The sequence below is a fragment of the Clarias gariepinus genome, chromosome 15 (assembly GCF_024256425.1).
Source record: "Clarias gariepinus isolate MV-2021 ecotype Netherlands chromosome 15, CGAR_prim_01v2, whole genome shotgun sequence".
NCBI classification, from domain to species: Eukaryota; Metazoa; Chordata; class Actinopteri; order Siluriformes; family Clariidae; genus Clarias; species Clarias gariepinus.
In genome coordinates, this window is record NC_071114.1 from 26,680,210 (window position 1) to 26,704,142 (window position 23,933).

A 23,933-nucleotide genomic window follows, 5' to 3' on the forward strand; every position below is an offset into this window, starting at 1 on the left:
TTTTTTTTTATATTCTGCATACTTAGGATCCTTTCATGACACACCACTGCTAGTAGCTGATGAACTTAAATGTTCAGCTGATTAAAACTTAACCTTGTTTTCCAGGCTGTTGCATAACAGACACATTTTTTTTTTTTTAGTAGAGCATTCATTTACCTGGGACATATCCTACAACAATTGGTGCATGGTAGATTATACCCTGACTGGTCTTATGCACATTCTGCAGTAACACACTATAATTCACCTACAGTATGGGCTGTTTTTTTGTTCCTACTGGAGAGGAATCCAGAGCATCAAAATAAAATGCCAATTTTCGGAGGTGTTCAAAACTCCATATAGAGGGTAACCAGAGCTCAGGATTGATGTTGCAGGAGGTAATGTCAAGCGCTTCAGCATTTCATTGTCCAGGGTTCAGTCCTGAGCTCTGGTTACCATACAGATGGGAAATAGAGCTCAGGGTTGAACTTAGGACAATTAAAGGGTAACTGACAAACTCCAAGCATTGATTATGCAAGAATGGGCTTCCATCAGTTAGACATTGATTGACAGCATGCCAGGGTGAATTGCAGAGGTCTTAAAAAAGAAGGGTCAACACTGCAAATATTTACTCCCTGCCCAAACTTCATGTAATTGTCAGTAAAAGCCTTTGACACTTACAGTGTGAAATGCTTTTAATTTTATATATATTTAGTATACGGTAGTACAATCCAACAAAAAGATCTAAAAACGCTTGTCAAACTTTTGGCCTTGGCTGTACATACACAGCCACATGTATTTATGTACAGTATGTATGTGCACATGTACTGTACATGTGTAGGTATGTGTCAGGGTACACACATGTATCCAGGGTACACACTGAAAAGTGTGTAAGAAATTAAAAGTCATCAGTAAAAATTCTGCCTGTGTTTTACTCTTCATTTTAGAAATCCCACTGTGCATTACAAAATGTTGTCAAAAATGTTTTTTCAACTTAGAACATGTTTTAGGAACATTAAGCAATGACATTTATGCTACATTTACATTTAAGCATTTGGCTGACTTACAAAATGCTTTGTGGATTCATCATTAGATGGATCATTACATTGGGTTACTAAGTACTGTCAGTTAAACACTGTTGGGAAGTTATTTATTTTTATTTTTTTAATTAGCCCTGGTACTGAAGAAACAGATATGTCTTAATAAGTCATTTAAAGACTCAGCTGTACGGACATCTAGAGGAAGTTCATTCCACCACTTGAGTGCCAAAGCAGAAAAGAGTCTAGAACGATGGACAGCAAGACAGACCTGCCAGGAGTGAGTGCAGTAGTCCAGTCTTGAACCAGTTGCAATGTTGCACAAAATGCTTAGAAGCTGCAGGGCCAGGGAATGTGCCTAAGTACACCTTTTCATACCCTTCATACTAAACACACTTTCAATACATTCCACTGCTAATTGCTCTTGAACATTTGACCTGATACTAAAATTGGGTTGTGTAATCAGAGATGGAAGGTTGCTGAGTACAGCACATTACTTTGTTACTGCACTTACAGTAAGTCCAGTTTTTTGTATATATGTCCTGTACTTGAGTAGTTGTATTAGTGGCTAATTTTAATTTGACTCAACTGCACCCTACAACAAATATATGTACTTTCTAACTTCAATACATTTCTGCATGGCATTGCATTTCATAACAGCAATGGTCAACAGCATTTGAAGCAGTAATATCGCCACCTGCTGACTGTTACAGGGAACTACTCAGCCACTTACTGTAGCAGGTGTTTGAAATCAGAAGCAGAGATGATTTCAAACAGCACTTTTACAGTCTGGCAGTGAGGGAACTATACAAGCTCAGAACTTCCATACTTTTCCTGAAGTAGAAATGCAATTGGAGGTTTTTAATTTTTACATGAATAATATTTCACCTTAAGTATGGTTACTTTACTTTTACTCACTGTAGAATTTGTGCATGTCGCCCACCACTGTGTATAACAGTTAACTTTTATATTGTGACATTAATTTAGCTGAAGCTTATCTGGGAACACAAGGCACATGACCCTGGATAGGACGCCAACTAAACACCTACAGTCAAGTTTTAAAAGGTGAAAGAAAACCAGAGCATCATGTGCAATTTCGGGGGTCGTGCAAAACATATGGTAACTATGAAGCGCTGACATTACCCACTTCAACACTAAATTGCCTGGATTACATAGTTTAAATGTGCATATCTTTACCTTCACTAACCTTACACACAGAGGTTTATTCATTCAGAGCTGTCAAACCTTATCTGCATAAACCAAACCTGTTTTATTCCACCTGTTTAAACACATAATATTTGCCTTCTATAGCTATCAGGAATAGATTCTCTATGGGTTAGTGTGCAATCTTGAACTGTGGATTATTTAGTGAAGCCAAGCAGAAGCCAAATCTGATAGGGTTTGTTTGTCAGTTAACTGTTAAAAAGTCTGTTTGTATGTGGTTTGTAGATGTTAATGGGGTTTAAAAAGTGGACACATATTGAGAAAAAGATGCTTTAAAAAAAAAAAAAAAAAAAAAAAACTGGTTCATTTTAATGTTAAATAAACACAAATGTGGGTATTTCAAATATTTTTTTTACTATACATAATGCTAATATGCAGAACATCTGCGAAGTGTTACGTTACAGAAGCATAGTTGTAGTCCATACTATTTGTAGAAACGTATTGATATATTTGCATTAGACATATAAGGTTGAACTTTGATTAGTTCCCAATAAACAGGAAAATCAAAATGATATTTTGGGTTAATTGTGTGTATCCTTTAAATTTGCTGATTTATGACATGGCTACAAACTACACATCTTCATACACGTTTGATCAGGTGGCTCTTCATTCAGACTTGGTCTGGTTGTTTGGTGGAAGTGGTTTTCCCAGATGGTGAGCTGTGGTCAGGCCGTATGGTTTAGAGGCATACTCTTCCTTCACATCCTTCCGGAGTCTGAACCCTGCCTGGAAGCTGAGATCAAAAAGCTCAGTGGGTGCGAAGGATAGCGGCTTTTCGTTCATGATCCCTTGCAACCTGCTCTTCCACCCCTCCAACAAGGTCGCTCTCACATCAGCAGGAGTGTGTGCAGGACTCCAGAAGATCTGAGGGGCCAGAACCTGAAAACCGCAGAAGCGTAGAATTCCATTCTGCAAAAAAAATATATGATGTTTCTTATTTAGTGGTTATGTTACAAAAAAAATTCAGAATTTAGGCCTACTCTAGTGTCAAATTAAAAAACCTACTACACCTGTAGGGGCCACAGTAAAACATTGATGTCTCCATTAAGACCGTCTGGCAGGTACATTGTGTCAGTTCCTCCAGTAGTGAATGACAACATGGCCTTTTTATTCTAAAATATAAGTCAAACATGACAAAAAATAATTTTGAGCGGAATATGCAAAATACATGAAGCGCAACAATAGTTTTATACTATAGTTTCTAGTGTCATATATAAATTATAATTAATACCTAGAGCAAAAAATAAAACAAAAAGGGAAAAAAAAAATTCACACTAATATTTCATTGGACCACTTTTTACTTTAATTACAGCCATGGCATAGTTCTGATAAACTTATGCAATGTCACATTTATTTCATTCCACAGTCACAGTAATTTCCCTCTGGTTATCTTGTATGATAAGACCGCTGCATAATACTTTCTCCAGCACATCCCAAATTCAATAGGGAGCAGGTCAGGACTCCGTGTGATTGTATGCAATTCAGACCTTGAACATGCCATTGTCGTACAGGTTCTCTATAGTGTAGGCAAATCCGGAAGTAAGCACCCTGTCCATCCAGCCTTTCATTATAGCGGGGATGCTGAACCAGTAAACTGGAAACTGAAATAACAATTCAAAAACAATATTTTTTTGTCTCACATTCCTTATATATCAAGGTAAATGCCATGAGCATGCCATGAAGAGGACAAAACTATGAGAGAGGCATAAGAAGAGACCTGGAAGATGATGAGATCAGCCTGCTCCACTTTACGCTGCTCCTCTTTGATATCATCAGTCAGTCTTCCCTCCTTCCAGGCAAGCGTAGTCTCCCTATTGTAGGAGAAGTGTTCAGGGTTCTCCAGCTTACCTTCAACCAAGTCAATGAAACATTTATCACATCAGTGATCAACTACTGTATAGTAAAGTATAACAAAGACTATTTTTGTCCAGTTTGTGTTTTGACCTACATCCAGAGTTACTTTTAATTAATTCGCAAAGACAAAACTGCATAGGAAAGTTAATCATAGTTACTTATCTGAAATGAGCTCATCATCTGATGATGATCATCATCCTCTTTTACAACATATGCATTAATCAACCAAATGTATTCATATAAATTATATGGCTTTCAGCTAAATGGTAATTTTAATTATTTTCATGGCCAGACTGCATGTATAAGATATTATAATATCCTCACACTAGTGTTGGCAAAATGGAATTATCATATCCTATGTTTGGCCAAAAGTGAGTTTAGTCATTTCTCTTAGACATTTATGAAGGTATTTAAGTCAAACCAGGACTTTTGTGCATAATCACAAGACTTGTGGATACTTATAAGAGTAAAAACTGCCTTTACTTCTCTATCGAATCCCCTGCTACAATAATGCATTATACATTTATTTCACTAGTGCTTAGATACCATCAACGTAGAAAGTTTTCTCAGTACCCAGTGAGAAAACTCGGGGTCTTCACATCAGCTTGGCTGCTTCATATCTGAAACGCTGGCTTCCCAGGAACTCCTTTAAATGGTCCAAGTATGTAAAAATGGCTTGGAACAAGGTCAGGGCTGTACGGGGGAAGTGGCAATAACTCTCAGCCGAGTTCCTGTGCAAGTGGTGTTGGTGAATAATTGTATATACATTTCTAACACACAGATGCATCTCATTCGCAAGTTGGTAACAAGTTATTCATCGATTTTCAAGGCTCAGGCATTCTACTCATGAAATTTACACTGGAACGAATGCAGTGGGCTTCTAACCACTTAAAGGGATCATCATTCATGGATGTACGGCCTAACGTTTGTACCATTTAGATGTTTTACTGTGGCTAAGAATCTCATCACTGTACTGTGCTTAAAGTCATCTGTAAATTTTCATCAGTTTAAAACCTTCATTCATAAGAAATTTCATCACAAGGCCCGGTTTGACTTGAATGCCCCTCGCACAAACACTAAAGAACCTTTATTAAAGTTGAATGTTTGCTCACCTTTGATATCATCCGCAGTTGCTACAGCTTTAAATTTCATGCTATAGAGATCAGACACAGTGACCTTACAGCCCTGATCGGTCAGAGCCTTCACAGCTGTATCCTTCACCGCACAGTTAAATGACTTCGGACTTTGATGTGCGTAAACAATCAGCACCCTCTTATTGGCTACAACACAAAGAACACACACACAGAAAGAGAGACCAGAAAATATTTTCAGCAAAACACGAATCAGGTTTTCTGGGGCTCTGTGTGTTTGCAGCTATACATGAAAAAGCACCACATTCATTCTCTCCACACCTGTGTTTACAGTCTTTGCCGTTTTTCTTTAGTAAAGATTAATCAGATGAACATCTAAGTGTTGAAAATATGCACACTATCAAACTACAAAATGCATACTGTACAGTTCTGCCATATTTTGTCATTTCAGTCATCAATGATTTTCTCATTGAAACTAAGGTACAGTAGAATAATAATGATCATAAACCAAACTTGGTAGTATACATTATACTGTAAATTATAAACTAATTTGTAAAAAAATAAATAAATTTAATTAGTTAAAAAAAATTTTTAATGTATTTTTCTTTAAAATATTGCTCTATGAAAACTAACTCTCGGAATACGCATTTTTTCTATTCTTGCACATACATTGTGCATGTTTACTGCATATACATTATCGAATATCATTACTGCATCATTAATCAGCATTTATTTTGGGTGTGTACCACTTGTGCTGCCAAGCTGTCAATATTGCTTTTGCACTTGACCATGTGATCATGTGGGTATCGTTTGTAATTACTGTACATGTGTGGCAGCTGCACTCATAGCTCATTTTAGGATTCCTCAAAACATCAAAACACTAACAAAAGGAACATGTGCATTAAGGAAACCCAATTTGCAGGTTTATTTACTTTATATATATTTTTTTAAACAAAATGTTCAAAACAAAATCAGTGTATGGGTTATTTATTCTTCTTTATGGTATTGAAAGCTATGTTTTTAAATTAATAGCAGTACATACACTCAATGTACATCTAGCAAACTGGGTGAACCGGTGTAGCAGGAAATGTCTTTGTGGAGTGTCACTTTATTTGTGGCATGTTCTTTATTAGGGTAAAACTGAAATGACAGGGAATTGGTCGGTATGTGATGAGGATGTGAACTTGATACAGAGTTAAAGTTCAGCTAAATCAAAAGCACAGGGTAAATGGTTAGTACGTGATGAAGATGTAACTGCAATAAAGGAGGAAAAAGTTAATCAGTAGCATATTGGTTGAGTAAGGGGAGTGTGATAAAGGGGCTGTTGGGTTAATGGGGAGGCATTGACACTACACTTTCTCCTTAAGGTTCTATATCACTTCTAACTATACCTAGGCAACCTGAAAAATAGTCAGCAGTTATTTATATAAATATAATAAAGAGTACAAATTGTGTTTACTATACTGTAGTTTGAAGCAATATAAAGAGACATGCAAAAATAGCCACCCATGGCCTGTGTCTCAAACATATGCACCAAAATGTGTGGCTATTACTATGACTTAAATTTTTTTTTTCTCATTTTCAGATTGGAACAAACCCCATCTTTAAGCATGCCTGGAAGGAAAAATTTCTGATTTTCAAACAAACTGATTGTTGGTCCATCTGGAGTTGGACTGTCCCAGAGACAAACAACTAAGAATCTTGAAATAGCCATGTCTACCATTAATATAATTCTATTAAACCCACCATGCATGGGGGAAAACATGCAAATGTCATGCACACAAACCACAAAGGTGATTTGAACCCCAAACCCTGGAGGAAAGGGGTGACAAAACTAAGCCTTTGTGCCGCCTGACAGAATTATTAAACAAAAGAAAGGGTAAAACATCAACAGAGTCACGACCTGATCGACCTGGGCCTTCTGAAAGATGTCTTCTTGCTGTTCGAACACCTGTCAGGTATAACCCTCGTAGCTGTGTTGCTGCTCTTAAAGTGGCTAAAGGAGAGTTAACAAATTATAAATTATGTATTAATAGCTAAACCATCTTTGTCTTTAAAAGCCATGTAAATAAACGCAGCCACACTCTTCCTTCCATGTACTGTAGATAACCGCGGCCACACTTTTCCTTCTTTTACCATACGTAAATAAACTCTCCCTCCAAAATTAAAACAATGCAATAAAACTCACAGAAGAATAAATATTACATGAATTAATATTCTGGCAATGCTTTCTTAATTGTCATGTTAAATAATGATTAAAATACAAAATGTTAAACTAGTGGGCATCACTGTAATAAACAAAAAAACTAAAGTGTACAGTTTTTATCAAATCTTTGCCCTTTTTGTGTAAACATAAAATAAGACACGTAAGGACTGTGAAGGTATAATACTGTATACAGTACAGTTTATGATGTAGGTATATAAAAACGTTACATTTTGGTTTGAAATTTCAAGAAAAATAAATGGTAGAAAGGTAATGCTGAATCTTATTCAAATTTATGAAGTTTGTAAAAATCATGTGATCTTTCCAACTCTTTCAAATCTGCTGTCATGTGTGAACTTGACATTGATTCTAAAATGTACCGTATTCTGTCTCTTTTTTGCAGAATCAGTTACTGTTTGCTTTCTTTTTAGCTTTGTGTCAGCCATGTTTTTTCTACAAACAAATTTTAACTAAATAAATGTTTTATTCAAAGTTTCAGCCATTAAGGTGATCATAATTTATTGTGATTTGTTAATATAAAACATATTAAATGCATATTTGCATTAAATAATTGGATGGAACTGAGTGGACATAAAGAAACATGTACTGTATAGTGCTTTAAATTTCTTTTTGTGATTGTCTAATTCCTATGCCAGTTCCCCTAGTCTACTTTCCCTCTCAAATTTCTCCCTTTCATTGTGTTAATCTTTCCTTTCTTTCTTTGTTGTCCCTTCTCCTGCTCATTCCTTATCTGGAAATACTTCTCATGGTTCATTACCCTCTAGATTCCAAAGATTTCCATAAAACATGTAAACGGCTCATGCAACAAACATGTAGAACTTAAAAAGCATTTTCTGTGAATAAACGAAAGAACCCTAAACACTCCATTGAGTGTGTAAGTGCTTCTCTGCCCTGGTTGGCAAGTAAGCGTATATGGAGACTGGGAGGACAAACCAAGCCATTCTTTCCTTAGGGTTAAAATAAACAAATTTCTCCACTGGACAAAAAGTTTTGGAGAGCTCAGAGGCTCAGGCTCTCTCTCTCCCTCTCTCTCTCTCACACACACACACACACAACAAAAAATTTAAATTTACCTCTAAACATGACTAAAAATACTTTAAGCAAAATTGATCAGCATGCAAAATGTTTAAAAAAACAACAACAACAATCAAGTAATAGAAACAAAGTCAGAAAAAAAAAACACTGTAATCTGAAAAAGTTGCGAACAGATCTCACCCATTGTTGTTACTGGTTACTGAAACGTCCTAGGAGGTTAGAGAACTGCACTGAGAAATGATCTGGGAAAAGTAGTAGAGTAGAGTAGCTCGTGCGAGGAATGCTGTGTTTAAAGAGTCGACGTGTATTAACAATGGATGGGTGGATCAGTCGCGTGCGTTTCCATACGTTCTGATCGCCATAGGAGGTTAAGCACTGCACTACGGCTTTTTACTGTGTTTATATTAACCCGGAGAGCCGGAAACGCAACATTGATTAATGACTGTTAAAAAAAAAAAACCAGCCCGTATATGGATATCGTGTCGGTGTGTGTCGGCGGGGGAAGGGCTCAGGCAGATTTCTGATGTGTCATGTAGCACAAACGTTTTATTATTTTAACCACTTTTATTCAAATGTGTACCGCTACCGTAATATGCAAATTACGTCACAACAACTCACAAAAACGTCTATAATATAATTTTTTCATAGTCATAGAAGCATCTGAAAACCAACATATAAACACGAAAATAAACATTTGGATAAACATTTCACCGAGCAATGATCCCGCTCATAAAAACCACACAATGTACAGTGAGAAAGTGAAAAAGCAACTTGTAATAGGTGGATTAAAATGAGAAAATAATATTTTACCATCATTTTTCATTGTTCCATATGATTATTTTGTGAGGTGAGAAGAGAAGAATTTGCTGGTAAAATTTGGATAAAATTATTGGTAATTTAGAATAATTACTTTTTAAATCATAGGGGAGGATGCTTTTCATGTTAATATTTTGAATGAATAACTATAATGAATTACACTGCAAGACAGCTTTAAATCCAGTTAACTCCAAAAGTATTGATAGTGTTAGAGAAGTCTAAAAAAGCCTGAGAGCACATCCTTTTTTTTTTTTTTTTTTAAAGTTTGTTGTCTGTTTTATCAAACAAATTTCAACCTTATTGAAAGCCTTATTGATTTCTTCAACAAATTTGTCATTAACAAATAAAGGAGATGGAGGTGTAAACAAAGTGTGAAAGTCAATCCGCTTTATATATATATGAGGCCTTTGCCAACCATCCTCAGATCCCTTTGAAGCCAGGAGTTGTCAATAATTTTGGAAGTATTGATCTTTCCTAGGAAAATAAAGTTTTGTTTAGTTACAACATTTTTTGGTTATGGGGATAGCCAAATATTTAACTATAAAATCATGGGGTGGCAATAAGTAACATTTCAGATCATTCAATTTAAGACAAGAAGCATTAAAAAAAGAAACGATTAGAGACCTTTAGAGACCACGAGCCAACTAAGTTTTGTCATGTAAAAATAAGACAGTATCATCTGCTAGCTGAGCAATCTTAATGACTCTTTTAAAAATAAATATGCCTTTTAGTTCTGGGTCATGTGCGATACTAAATGCTAAAACTTCAGTAACCAGCAAATATAAAAACAGCAAGAATGTACAGCATTGGAGGAAGCACAAAGTAGTAAATACAATAAATAGCAGGAATTTCACCCTTGATAAGAATACTGAAAAGACATATTAAAAATTTTCCCGAACCATAGTCAGGCCGGAGAAGAATAAAACTGTACCAAATGCAGGGTAAGGTGTAATTAACTACAAAATGTGAACAAGAGATTATTATTGGCAGTCAGGTTTTATTTGATATCTGAAAAACTAAGTTATTTCCCCATCAATTAAGACAAAAGAGCTTAGAAATGAAGGATACTTTCTCGTCCTAATATCTTCCTTTCTTAATTAAAGACCACAGTTATTTTTTTAGGAGATAAGGGCTCCATGATGCACAGGTTATTTTCAAGTAAGAACCTAAATTTCCTGGCAGCGATCAAAACTGCATTGCAGTTGCATCCTAGAGCAAAGAGAATGATGATGGCTCCATTCTTTCAAGTTTCTTTGGTTCTGAGATGATTTGTCTTGTCAGCTCCAGTATGTACTGTAGGGTGGTATTAGAGTTTGTAATTGTATTTTTTAAATAATATTTATATTATAAGTGTTTATATAATTTTAATCTGTAAATAAATTTTAATCCGTGTTTGTTTTTGACAAAAATTTAATTTTAAAAGGTCTGTCAATTTAATACCTTTTTTTGATAGTTTTTGCTCAGTCATGTTTATATAGTTGGTTAAAATAAAATGAAAGTTATTTTAACATATTGCTGAGGTTTATATTTATATTATTTATAAAAATGTTTATTTTTAATATTTTTATTATATTTCAATTCTGACCGTACCATCTGAATGCATCTTTATACATACATGGACACTATGGACAACTCCACGCACATCTACACTACATGTTTACGTTTACATTCTGGACCATTGCACAAAGACACTTTAATAACCTTGGCACAAAGTCACTTTTTCTATGCATATTTGCACACCATTATATTTCTATTTGTACAGTACATTTCTATTTTCAGTTTCTATTTTTAGTTCTATTTTTCCTTTTTTTATTTTATTTATTTAATTTTTTTATTAAAATTTTCTATCGTATTTCTTTTATTCCTATTTATTACTATTATAAGCTTTAATTCTCTTTTTAAGGTCACTGGCGGTCATATAAGCATTTCACTACATTTCGTACTGTGTATGACTGTGTATGTGACAAATAAAATTTGAATTTTTGAATTTGAATGTTGCAGCAGAAATTGAGACTTAACGGACACATTATTTCCCCAATGTTTTATTGTCCAATTTAGGTGATCCCATGCAAATTGTAGTCTCAGTTTCCTGTTCTTCTGCAGCTGTAACTTATCTGCTTTAAGGTTCTGCATGCTGTGTGTTCAAAGATGCTCTTGGGCATATCTGGGGCTGTAACAGGATGTTAACTGAGTTGCTGTTGTTTTTCTGTCAGCTCAAAACAGTTTGGTCATTCTCATCTGACTTCTGGCATCGACAAGACATTTTTACCAAGTGATCTGCAGATCACATACTGAATGTTTTCTTTTTTTTTTTTTTTTCAAACCATTCTCTGTAAACCCTGTAAATGCTTGTTGGTAAAAATCCCAGTAGATCAGCAGATCGTCTTAATGATGTCTACATGCCTAAATACATTGGGTTGTTGCCATGTGATTGGCTGATTAGATAGTTTGGTGGGGTTTTTTCTCCGGTTTTCTCCCACAGTCAAAAAACATGCAGATTAGGCCAATTGGCGTTCCCAAATTGCCTGTAGTGTGTGAGTGAGTGCATGTGTGTGTGCCTTGCGATGGATTGGCACCCTGTCCAGGGTGTACCTCGTCTTGTGCCCTAAGCCTCCTGGGATAGACTCCAGACCTCCCGCAACCCTGAATACAGGATAGAGTGGTGTAGACGGTGAGTGAGTGTATTTTCGCAAAGGTGGTACAGTGGTGTAGTGGTTAGCACTGTCACAGGCCCAAATTGCCCGTAGTGAGTGAATGAGCATATGAGCATACGCCTATGTGTTTGGCCTGCCGTGGATTGCCACCCCATCCAGAATGTACCCTGCTTTGTGCCCCAAGCCTCCTTGGATAGGTTCCTGGCCTCCTGCAAACCTGCAGGATAAAGTGGTATCTCACAGATAAGTGAGTGAGAGAGTTCTGCAATTCCAAGATTCCAATTTGAAAGATTGAAGGGTTCTAAATATTTCTGTGAAGATTCTCAGTCTCCCCAGTGAGGTTATCTGGAAGTTGAGTCATGTCAGCTGGACTTCTTCCTAGTTCAGTTAAAATGTTTCACCACTCATTCAAATAGCTTCTTCGGTCAAAGGTTAATTGGAAAGTTCCTCATATTTAAGTCCTCCAAAGTCAAAGGTTGTGTCGAAGACCCCCACCTCTTTTGAGGGAATGATTTTCTACTTGCACATAGATAGCTTTATTTGTGTGATAAAATCAAAGTGAAAAGAAATCTTAAAGAGGTAAAATAAAAAGAGTAATAAATGAAGAAAAGCATTAAACTGAAAGGGTTTTCCTTCCTACAAGATTCACTAATTACCTCTAGGTTAAAAAGCAAACACATTGCCACACTCGAAGGACTGAAATCAAAAGGCGAGGCAGGCATAAGTTAAGAGACACACACCCTATGGCAAACCAAAACAAACAAATCCAGATAAGCAAATGAGGACAAACTAAAGGCGTAAATCCTCTGACTACTAGCTACAAACAAGTAACAATATTATTAAAAGGGCTGGATCTGTCCTGGGCATTAAGCTGGACTCTGTTGATGTTGTGGCAAGGAGGAGTATTCTGTCCAAAAAATACACACAATCTTGAACAATCCTTCTCACCCGCTACACAGTGTTCTCTCCGACCAAAGGAGCAATTTCAGCCAGAGACTGATCATGACCAGGTGTTCTACAGAGCGCCACGGGAGATCTTTTCTCCCAATGGCCATTAAACTATATAACTCATCTCTGTAACGCTTTCACTAAGGGATAGGGACTGTCAGTAGTTAATGCTCAATAATACTTTCGGTCACTACTGTTCCCACAACTCAGGATAAGTTCCAAGTCCAAGTGCAATATCTTATCAGTACATTTGTGCCATATTATTTTCTATTCACTTATACAACATTTTAAGTGCAATATCAGTATACAAATTATATTTTTAGTGCAATATGTAAAAAGTGTGCTATATTTAATTCTATTTTTTATTTTTATTTTAATCAATGCAACTGTATGACCAAGACAAAGCAATTTTTCTCTGGGATTAATAAAGTTCTTTAAATCTTTGAATGTGAGTGCAGTTCCCACTAATTGCTGTGAGGCAGCTCTCTGTCTCCCTCTTGTGGCGGCCTGTTCCTTAAACTGGTAATACACTTGCTGTTATTTCTGTCAAGGAGATTCTGTCAAATCTTCAATTAAGGAGACCTTAATTCAGTCAATAGACAGAGATTAATTAAACATGGAAGATAATGTGACTGGATAGTGCATATCCAAGCTGCCTTTTACCATAGAGCTCTTTTAGGACTCACAAAGGTAATACAGGCATGGAATGTACAGTATATAGATTCCAATGAGAAGGAGTCAAATTGTTGTATAATTTTAGTACTGTGATAAAACCTACTTTAAGAAAAACTTATTATTAAATTGTATTACAAAAATACTATTTCAGTAAAATAAATACCTATTGTGTCAATCAAGTTTAAATACCGAACAAAATGTCCAGTAAAGCCCTGTTTTGCATTTGTTTGCCTTGGTTAAAGAATTTTAACAAAAATAATAATAATAATTTTGTTACTTGTTTAAATTTAATTTTTTTTTTACTTTTAGTATAGTAAGCTCTACACATCCCATGTGTCTTTGTGGTTTTGGCTTGACCATCAGTAATATACTGAATTATTTTAGTATTGCTGATTAGTTCTGCATGAACTAATCAGGATCTTAAGATCTTGTGATGGCCACCTCTATGATCTCAGCTTTGTTCACTGCACACAAACTGAAGGTAACCAATCAGCTGGACAATCAGTCATCCTTTTACTCTCACATGGCTAAACTGAAATGCTTATTCAGGTTCTCCTTTAAAAATCAGAAGGATACGGTTTCTACCCATTTAGGCCCCTCAGATGATTGTTTAAGCTATTGTCAGTCCGAGACTGTACAGTACTACTGCAACTCACTTCTGTTCACAATTCAACCTCTAAAACAGATTCAGAATTGAGCTGCACAACTTGTTTTTAATCTTCCAAATTTTTTAGATGACTGCTAGACTTGCAGAGACCTGTGCAGAAACATGTCTGAGGGAGGAAAGGAGAGAATGAGTTCAGTGTTATGTTTGAGCATAACAGTGGTATGAAAACTCATGTGACGATATCCACATGAAAAAAAAAAAGTATGGTAAATATATTAAACCCTAGGACTAGTCTACTTGAAGTAGTACTTATAGTACTTATTTTGTACTATGTTTATTTAGGTTGTACTGTAATTAAATTATACAAAAAGTGACTTTTATGTGCTAAAGTGGAACATTTTCAAGTATACTTGGTACAATTAAAGTATATGTCTGTTTATGTACTAACTAAAATACCAGACAGAATGACTAATAAAATTAAATCATTAATCAACTAATGCATCATGTTAGTATACTTTTTATATCTGACTGTACAATTTTTTTTTGTTTATTTGCAATGTACTATAGTAGATTTTAATATATTTGTAATAAAATAAAATGTATTTTTTTTGTCTTCATCAACTGGGGATGACCTCACGTGCGTAGCCCCAGAGAAAGAAAATCACATGGAGTGAGATCTCTTGCTGTGCAAAATGCGGTAGTACACCATGGGGTGGTGCTCCAGTTAAACTACAAGTCCTATAGACATTAAATATTGCCTAGTTAATTTTCACCCGCTCTGTATTTATTTAGTGTTTACAGTAAATGCCACAGTTTGCTACAGCATGTAGTAAATGACCTCATTAAATACCAACATTTACTACAGATTACTACAGTAAACTACAGTATAGACTAATAATTGCTATAGGAATCCATATTCTTTTTTCCTTTGAAACACTAAATGATATACTGCGACTCATATCGGGAGGAATCTGCTCTTATTCTGGTTGCCTCACAAACTTGCTAATATGTTGCCCTCATACGTGTAACCCAGATTTCTTGATGTGTAAGGTTACATACTGTACACTAACAGATTTCTGTGCCAACTTGCCATGCCAGCTGGCTGCAAATTGTGCTGACAGGTGCAGACTCGGCACGATTTTGAAACCTATACAATATTGTGTCAATACAACATAAATGTAGTGTGGCCTCAGCCTAAGGCTGAAGTTAAGGTCATTGTTTTAGGACGCCATAAATACTCAATACGCCACTGATACCAGCACATGATTCGTGCATGCTACACATAAATATTGTATAGATGAATATTGTTTTTGTTTTCTGTGTGATTTCCAGGCAGCAACATAATGACATTTATCTATCTATCCATATTCTGCTTATTTCATGTACACAAAATTATATGACACTATATAGGGATGAGGCGGCATGGTGGGGTAATGGCTAGCACTGTGGCCTCACACTTCCAGGGTCGAGGGTTTGATTCCTCCCTCTGTATGTATAAAGTTCTTTTTGTGCTTGCTGAATTTGGCAAAAAGTCAGGCTAATTGGCATTCCCAAATTGCTTGTTGTGTGTGCCCTATGTAATTCAAGTCAGCTCGTCTGGTAGGCACACATTACATTACTGTACATTTACAATATGGCATTTCGTAGACACCTTTATCCAGAGTGACTTACATTTTTATCTCATTATACATCTGAGCAGTTCAGGGTTAAGGGCTTTACTCAAAGGCTCAACAGTAATAACTTTGTGGTTGTTGGGTTCGAACCTGTGCCCTTCCGAACGATTGGCCTTAACCACTGAGCAAACAAATTTTCAATATACTATATTTTGCCATGGAATACAATTATTCTGTGGTCTCTGTACGATTATTTCGGTTTTGACTACCTGGCAACACTGGTGTTAACATAAAATTCAGCAGTGAACCTGGAAAACTGAGAAACGAAACTGAACATCTCAGCAGCGACACTGAAAACATTTTATTTCGTACTTAATATCATTCATTTTTTTGCAATTATCTTTATTTATTTCTTAGTTTATTTATTTTTTTGTTTAATTTGCACTTTCTGCTAGATTTTGAAGTGTGGCTGTTGGGATTTGTGATTATTCAGCACCAGGAGCATTGTAGCCTTAGCCAGGTGCAAAGGACTGACTCTTTCACCACTAGGTGGCAGACAAAATCCACATTCTGCATGACAAAAGCTACATTCCATATTACTAGCCTATATAATACAAAGGAGTCTTAATTAAATTAAATTACTGTGTCTTATTAATTTGATGTTGTCCTTGATAATTATAATAAATAATGTATAAGTCCTTTTTTAAGCTCTATTTTTTCAATTTCTGATTTCTTTTTGTCATTTCATTTTCTAGTGAAGTGAAGAACCCAGCTCCGTTCCATTCCAAAGTACCTTCACAGGGTGCTCCCTCCTCCCTCCTCCAAATGTTAGAGGCAACTTCCCTCGACATAATACCATTCGGAACACAATTCTATAATACATCCGACATTGTTATAACAATATCTCACAAGCTAAGGATAAACCAACCTTTAAAAAATTACGGACGCAATATATTGTCCCCATCAGAGGGACAATCCATGTTAGATGTTTTGGAGATTAAAGTCAGAGAGGCCAGATTGAGGTGGTTTGGACATGTTTAGAGGAGAGATTGTGAATATATCGGTAGAAGGTGCTGAGGTTGGAACTGCCAGGCAGGAGGTCTAGAGGAAGACCAAAGAGGAGATTTATGGATGCAGTGAGAGAGGACATAAAGTTAGTTGGTGTGAGAGAAGGGGATGCAGAGGATAGGGTTAGATGGAGGCAGATGATTCGCTGTGGCGACCCCTGAAAGGAAACAGCCGAAAGACAGAGAAGAGACAATATATTGCTTTTCTAGTGGCTCCTAAAGCAAGGGAAACCCACTGCAAAATATTTAATAATAATATTATAATAACTAATGTGTGCCTTGTTTTGATTCATATTTACAAAAACTTATTAATTGCTTTTATAAATGCATTTTGTTTTAATTTAGTTTAATTAAAAAATTCACTTCCTCCGTGTATTACCATGGTAAATTAAGCACCTCAGATATCTGTCTCTGCTGCTGTGGAAATTTCACACTACGGACATTAAATACTGAATATTTATTGAAACAAAAACTGATACTATTATAAAACATTTGCTAGTGAAACGTGTATAACTTGTAAATAAATTAGCGATTATTAATACTAAATGATTAAAGATGTACAGGGATTTATTTATTTGTTTTTAAAGATTACTAGCCTATGTAATACTAAGGACTTTTTGATTCAATTACAATTTAAATAGGTGTGTCCTTTTAATATGATGTCGTCCTTGGTAATAATGATAATAAATATAACATTTTTAAAATTCAAGCTCCATTTTTTTTTCACACTCCAGCGAGACGCAATGACTTATGGGAAAATTTTCATTCCCTTTTCCGTGGAAGTGAAGACCCCGTGTTCCCTTTGAACTGAACATTTTCGCTCCCTGCGGTTTGGAGTCACACTCAACATGGCTAAACGCCTTGTGCAGTTTACTTCACAGGGTACTTCAGGCCTATCGGGACGCACCTTTAAAAAGACATTTGACCTGCAGGTGTCATTTTACTTGCGGAACAAAAGGCATTAAAGTGGTTAGACCGTGTTGATCTAAAAGGTCCAGAACTAAGGCAAACACACATTTATTCACTGCCTTCCATCTATAATGCAATGTGCTGTGCTTAATGTTTGTTTAAATACTGCTGTGACTATACTGATGTTTGTACTTCTGAATATAGCTGTTTGTTGGTAAACGTAGCTACTATGGAAACTATAAAATATTATGAGAAACAATTTTTTTTTTTTGTGGGGAAGAGTGACACTAAATTTGACCTTACTGTACACAAAACTCTTTTATTTGATCTCTTACCGTCAAGATTATATGGTTGTGGCTTAAAGCCATGCTTTCTTTGTGGAAACAAAGTAAAAAGTAAATGAAGTGGGTATCAACGTCACTGCTTAAATATTTAAACACATTAATCCTTCACCCAGCCGTGGCCTTGTTTTTGATTAACTAGTTTATTTGGTCATCATAAATAGTTAAGGCAACAAGACACAGACATCCTCATAAAATTTGTTGACTAATTTTATTGTTTCATGGAAGCTTAATCTTTACACACACTCGTGTATACAGTATATGTATAATCCCAGGAAGTCCTTCTCCTAAAGAGGATAGTTTAACTATTCCACTAAAATTAACCAACCATACCATAAAACCCACCGACAAGAGAAGTGAATAAAATGTATTATGTTGTTATAGTGGCACCTGCCATGGCGTAGGTATTATAAGGCAGAATGTGAACAGTCTGTTCTGTTTGGTCATGTGTTGGAAGTAGAACAAATTGAGAAAGCATAAGGATCTGAGAATCTTTGATAATGAACCAGTTGTAATGGCTAGATGACTAGGTCAGAGTATCCCTAAACTTGGTCTTGCCTAAAACTTTTAACTTTTAATTATTGTATTCTTATTTCATATTCTTATTTAGAATACTTTGTTTTTCTTTATTTTTTTTAGGTCATGAGCATTTGTTAAAACATTTGACTGAATATCCCACTGTGTATGATGACAAATAGAAATTTAAATTTAAATAGGGTATTGTCTGACCCATGCAGGCCCAAACCTTGCAACATAAAAGACTTTCAGGATCAGCTGCTAATGCTTTCATGCTAGGTGCCAAAGTATGCCTTTAGATGTTTTATGGAGTCCATGGCTAAACAGGTCAAAGCTGTTTTTCAGCACAAGTGTGACATAAACAACCTTAGGCATGTGGCTTTAATGTTATGGCCAATTGGAGTAAATATCCTGCAGCTCATGGGTTTGATTCCCGCATGGTCTGTGTGTTCTCCCACGCTTGGTTGGTTTCCTCTGGGTTCTCTGATTTCCTCCCACAGTCCAAAGACATGCAGATTACGCTAGTTAGCAGTCCCAAATTGCTCGTAGTGTGTGAATATGTGTGTAAATGTGTGTTTGTTAATATGCATGTGAATGTTGACCAGAGATCCTACCATGGTCATACAAACTTGAAATAAATAAAATGGTCACCATTGGCCTCCACATTTGGACTACAGAAGTTCTTGGATAGATGGATGGTCTAAATATATCTTGATAGAATGCTCTTAAAACACATTCCAAATAGGTTAAAACAACTAAAACACCAAGAATAAGCAGGAATTCTTCCAGTCAAGGTCTCTATTTTCATTTCAAAAGAAAAGCTCCATCCTGTGTAGTCCAGGATTATACTTAATCCACAGAGTGGAAACTATTTAAAGATGATTCGGTTAAAAATAAAGTTGTTCCCACAGAAACTATGATTGAATTCCCTTGTAGTCAATAATAACTGAACATCCCTTCCGTGCACTGACAATTTTCCCCTTTCCCAGTATCCTATACAAGTACCTGTCAGTGTAGCTCCTACTAATTACTGAGAGTCAGCTCTCTGTCTCCCTCTGGTGGCGGCCTGTTGCTTAGACTGGTTATATGTATGCTGTAATCTCTTTAGATTTTAAATTGCACCCCTCCCCCCACCCCCCCAAAAAACATGCAAGTTACAATTTATAATGTTTTTTATGTATAGGATCTCAAATTATTATTATTATCTAAGATATTGATTTATAAAAAGCATCTTTACGGAATCAAACAAATGATGCAGTTATGACTTTGAAAAGTGTGAGAAAAAATTTATAAATCATAATTTTCCATTTGCCCCTAATGAGGAAGCTGAGGGCAATTGTGGCAAAAAGAGATGAGAATAGGAAGAAACATTGAAAGGAACCAGACTTAAAGGCAACCCCTCCTCATTTTGGTGATATTGGATAGCAGGAATTGATTTGCACTCATGTTGTGTTGAGGAGGCTGGAAAATCAGTATAACGGCAAGGGTGTTTAAGTTAATCAGAAGTCCACTTTCGTTATTGGAGGCTCAGGTACAAAACTGTTTGTGGGAATTTCAGTCCTGAACTATCGAGCGAATGCAGTCACATCAGGTCAAGATCAGGTTTCTTAATTAGTGGTTTAATAGCTGATAATGTAAAAGATTTAGGAACCCAGCCATTGCTGAATGAAGCTGCTTCTACAAGATCTAGTACACTATTTGATGATTTTGCCGAAGAGATAAGTGAAATTAGTCCAATCTTTTGAAGGATAGAAAAATGTTGATCTGATGCAGTTAGATTATTACCGGAATCAGTGTTTATTAACACTGCTTATTTTTTCATTTAAAAGATACATTCCTCACTGCTACATGTTATGAATAAGTAGGTTTCTGTGATGGTCTTATTAGTAGTTAATTTTGCCACAGTATTAAAGAAAGAAGCTAGTATAATTTTTGTTATCTTTTATAAGAGTGGTAAGAAACACTAAGTGCTTTTTCTCTTCTTCTAAGTTCTTTTCTTCCAAGCTGTTTGAAATACTACCAATTTATTACGACGCCATTTATGCTTCAAGTGGTCTGTTTTAAGTGGTCTTGTTCAATTTAATCCATTTTTCTGTTGGACACAGTATATTAAACTCAATAGGTCTCAATTCAGTTAATACATAAATTAATTGAACATGAAAGATAATGTGGCTAGATAGTGCATATTCAAGCTGTCTTACAATGCAACCCATCTTGGACCAAGGTAATCCAGGAATAAAATGCACAGTGGAACCATATATTGTGAGTAACTTGGTCTGTGAGCATTTTGCAAGATGAGCAAATGTTTTAAATACATTTTTTACTTAATAAACAAGCGAGAAATTTGATATACAAGTAGTATGGAGGCACTTCGTCTGTCGAGCGTCACGTGATGTGATGTAATCATAAATGAGCCAATGGTTCTTCTCTCACACATTGCTGCAAGATCATGGGTAATCGTCTCCCATGCTCAGTCTAAGTGCGGGTGCGTCACTCATATAGTCAACATCCGTGCGTTGTGTACCGTTTATTTTAACATTGTGACCAAATGTGCGCGTAAAGCAAAAGCAAGTGTCATTACAGAGGTTGCTTTTTAAAGATCCTGAGTCTCTCTTTGTCAGAAAGAAGTGATGCCGTTACTGTGTGTGTGCGTGCTGTGTAAGATGGGAGGGGGAAGGGGGACAGGAGTTGTCCTATACACCAGTGGCGGCTGCTAGCTTTTGAAACAGGGGAAGCTCATATTAGGCCTTCATCAAAAAAATTCATTATGTTATTTGTACGTAAATTCTGCCCTCCATTCCTTTTGCAAAAAATGGTCTTTGACCCTGTCATACCAATTGGCCATCTTTTCCAGGGACTTAACCAGTTTCCTCTCCATGGTGCACTGATGTAGCACCAATTATTGCCACTAACGACAACAGCTTGTGTAGCTGAGGCATTGCACTAACTCCATGTCTTTTAAAAACACCAAGAAATCACACAGCTTACCCCTGCTCCCCTGTAAGTCATGATTGGAATATAGTACTTGAAGTTCAGATCTCAGTCTCCCTGAGTCAAAGCAATGGCCATAACTGTTCATGACACATTCAAATGCCTCCTCTGGAAACACTTGACTCATTTCATCAAATTTCCCTGAATTGACTAATTCTAAGAAGCTCATGCTTTCCAAATTCAAAAAATGCTGAGAAATCTGCTCCATAAGATTGTCAATGATGGCCATGTACAAATTTCTGTAGCAGTCCTGGGGATCCTGTAATTGTGACAGACGGCGCTTTCTAATAGGTTCAACTCGAGCGTCTGATGTGAGATTTGCTGCTTTTAAATAAACTGCTTGATAAGCCTCCTCTGACCTTTTCTCCTTGACAAAAGCAAGGAGAGACCCAATTCTGTTTTTGCAGTAAATACTGTAACATCCATAGCCCTTTGCTGGACAAAATCAAAGACAACATCTGTCTCAGAGAATATTGTTCATATGTGTACAACATTAACACAAAGTAAAAATCCTCCAGTTTCATTATGAAGCCTTTGGCAGCATCTAATGTGTCATCATCCATGCTCTCATCCTGGGTAATCTTGTCAAAAGTCTGCAGGAGGCCATCATAATTGTTTGCCACAGTGCTCACTATCCGTAATGTGAAATTCCATCGAGTAGGAGTGTTTCTGGGCAGTTTTGAAGACCCTGCAGACTCAAAAAAAGACATCCTTTTTGTGGACTTTGAAAAAAATGTGGTAAACCCAGAGAGAGATGCAAAAAATATATTTTACTCAGGCAAGCATTTACCACCCTGGGACAACACCAGGTTCAGTCTGTGTGCATAGCAATGCACAAACACTGCACTAGGGGCTATTACTTTAACTTTGGCCTGTAGGCCATTAAAAGATCAAGCAAAGACAGCAGCCCCATTATAGGTTTGTGCCACAAGTTTTTCTCTAAAACTGTAGCCCTGCATGTTCTCCTTTAAAACTTCAAACACAGACTGAGCATCTTGACCCCCTAACACATTCAAAAATCCAATTAAGCACTCTTGAATTTTACCTGAACTATCCCTATATCTAACAATGACAGACTGTTGGGCATGGCAAGATATGTCAGTTGCTTCATTCACCTGCCATGCAAAAAAAGGAGCAGGCTGAATTTCACCTTTTCTATGATCAAAAACAGTGGCTGTGAGAGCAGAGATCACGTCATTTTGGATTGAGTGGGACATCCCAGAAAACACAGCTGATGACTGAAATTGTGTGACCAAGACAGAGTCATATTTAGCTAATGTTTCTGTAAATTCCCTGTAATTCCCCTTATTTGCTGATTCACTACTCTCATCATGACCCCTGAATGCTAGCACCTGACGGCCAAGCAAGCCCACGTTTGACCAAACACATCCTATTTCCTGAGAAGGTTTTGTCAAGAGGCATGGCCAACAGTACATTTTCTTTGTCACAGCACTTCCAGTCAGCCAGTTCACCTTGTCATACCAGGAGAGCTGAAAAGACCTGTTATTTTTTCCTGGTTTTTGCACCAGATCAATCTTGGGCATTGGTCAGCCCTGCCGTTTAATTCTCTCCTCATAAGCAAGACTACTAAATGGTTTTGCCAAAAGCAGGTTAACAATATTAGCATCGTCTGCGTCTGCCATTATGCACAGCTGAGTTTCCCTGGAAGTGACGATTTTAAGCCATTTATCCAATTACAGTACCGTCCAACTTTTCTGCAGTGAAAAAAGTTTCTCTGTGCTTGCCCATAGAGCTCCAGTAAAGCTGGGCTTCAGGAGGGTTTAACGCATTGTGCTGCACAGAAATGTATGACTAGAAAATCAATCGCGTCAAACAATCTACAATAAATACCTGATTCTGAACGAGCTAGTCATAAAGTTAACCGTGTTCTAACGCACTTTTATTAAAACCAATATAAATATGACAGTGCATATACTGTATGAGCATTTATTTTCTGATATAGTAGAGGAAGCGAAGCTTCCCTTGTAGTCTTAGAGCCGCTGCCACTGCTAAACACATACTAATGGAAACCATGCTCTGTCAGGATTCTTTTCAAAGGTTAAGATCAGATTAATTTGTTTTATTTTTACTTAAATTTTGTATTAATTATTTTTATAAGAATATTTTTGGACTATGGAACGAATCATAAGAGTTTCCATTATTTTTCATGGGGGAATTTGCTTTGATATACAAACCGGATTCCAAAAAAGTTGGGACACTATACAAATCGTGAATAAAAACTGAATGCAATGATGTGGAGGTGCCAACTTCTAATATTTTATTCAGAATAGAACATAAATCACGGAACAAAAGTTTAAACTGAGAAAATGTATCATTTTAAGGGAAAAATATGTT

General features: G+C 36.3%; 1 protein-coding gene across 2 annotated transcripts; it reads right to left on the minus strand.

Annotated features, from left to right (window-relative positions):
* Nucleotides 1-2,831: 2,831 nt before the first annotated feature.
* Nucleotides 2,832-8,858, minus strand: LOC128542661 (NAD(P)H dehydrogenase [quinone] 1-like). Of its 2 annotated transcripts, XM_053512613.1 has the most exons (7): nucleotides 8,622-8,858; nucleotides 7,086-7,178; nucleotides 5,204-5,371; nucleotides 3,955-4,085; nucleotides 3,725-3,838; nucleotides 3,248-3,349; nucleotides 2,832-3,146 (listed from the first exon to the last, which is right to left on the minus strand). In XM_053512613.1, the coding sequence occupies exons 1-7, from the start codon at nucleotides 8,623-8,625 to the stop codon at nucleotides 2,844-2,846; spliced, it is 915 nt and encodes a 304-aa protein (XP_053368588.1). In that variant the 5' UTR covers nucleotides 8,626-8,858; the 3' UTR covers nucleotides 2,832-2,843. The 2 variants fall into 2 exon arrangements, with proteins under 2 accessions (XP_053368588.1, XP_053368589.1); XM_053512614.1 differs by lacking the exon at nucleotides 7,086-7,178 and having other exon boundaries at nucleotides 8,622-8,856.
* Between the last annotated feature and the right edge of the window lie 15,075 nt (nucleotides 8,859-23,933).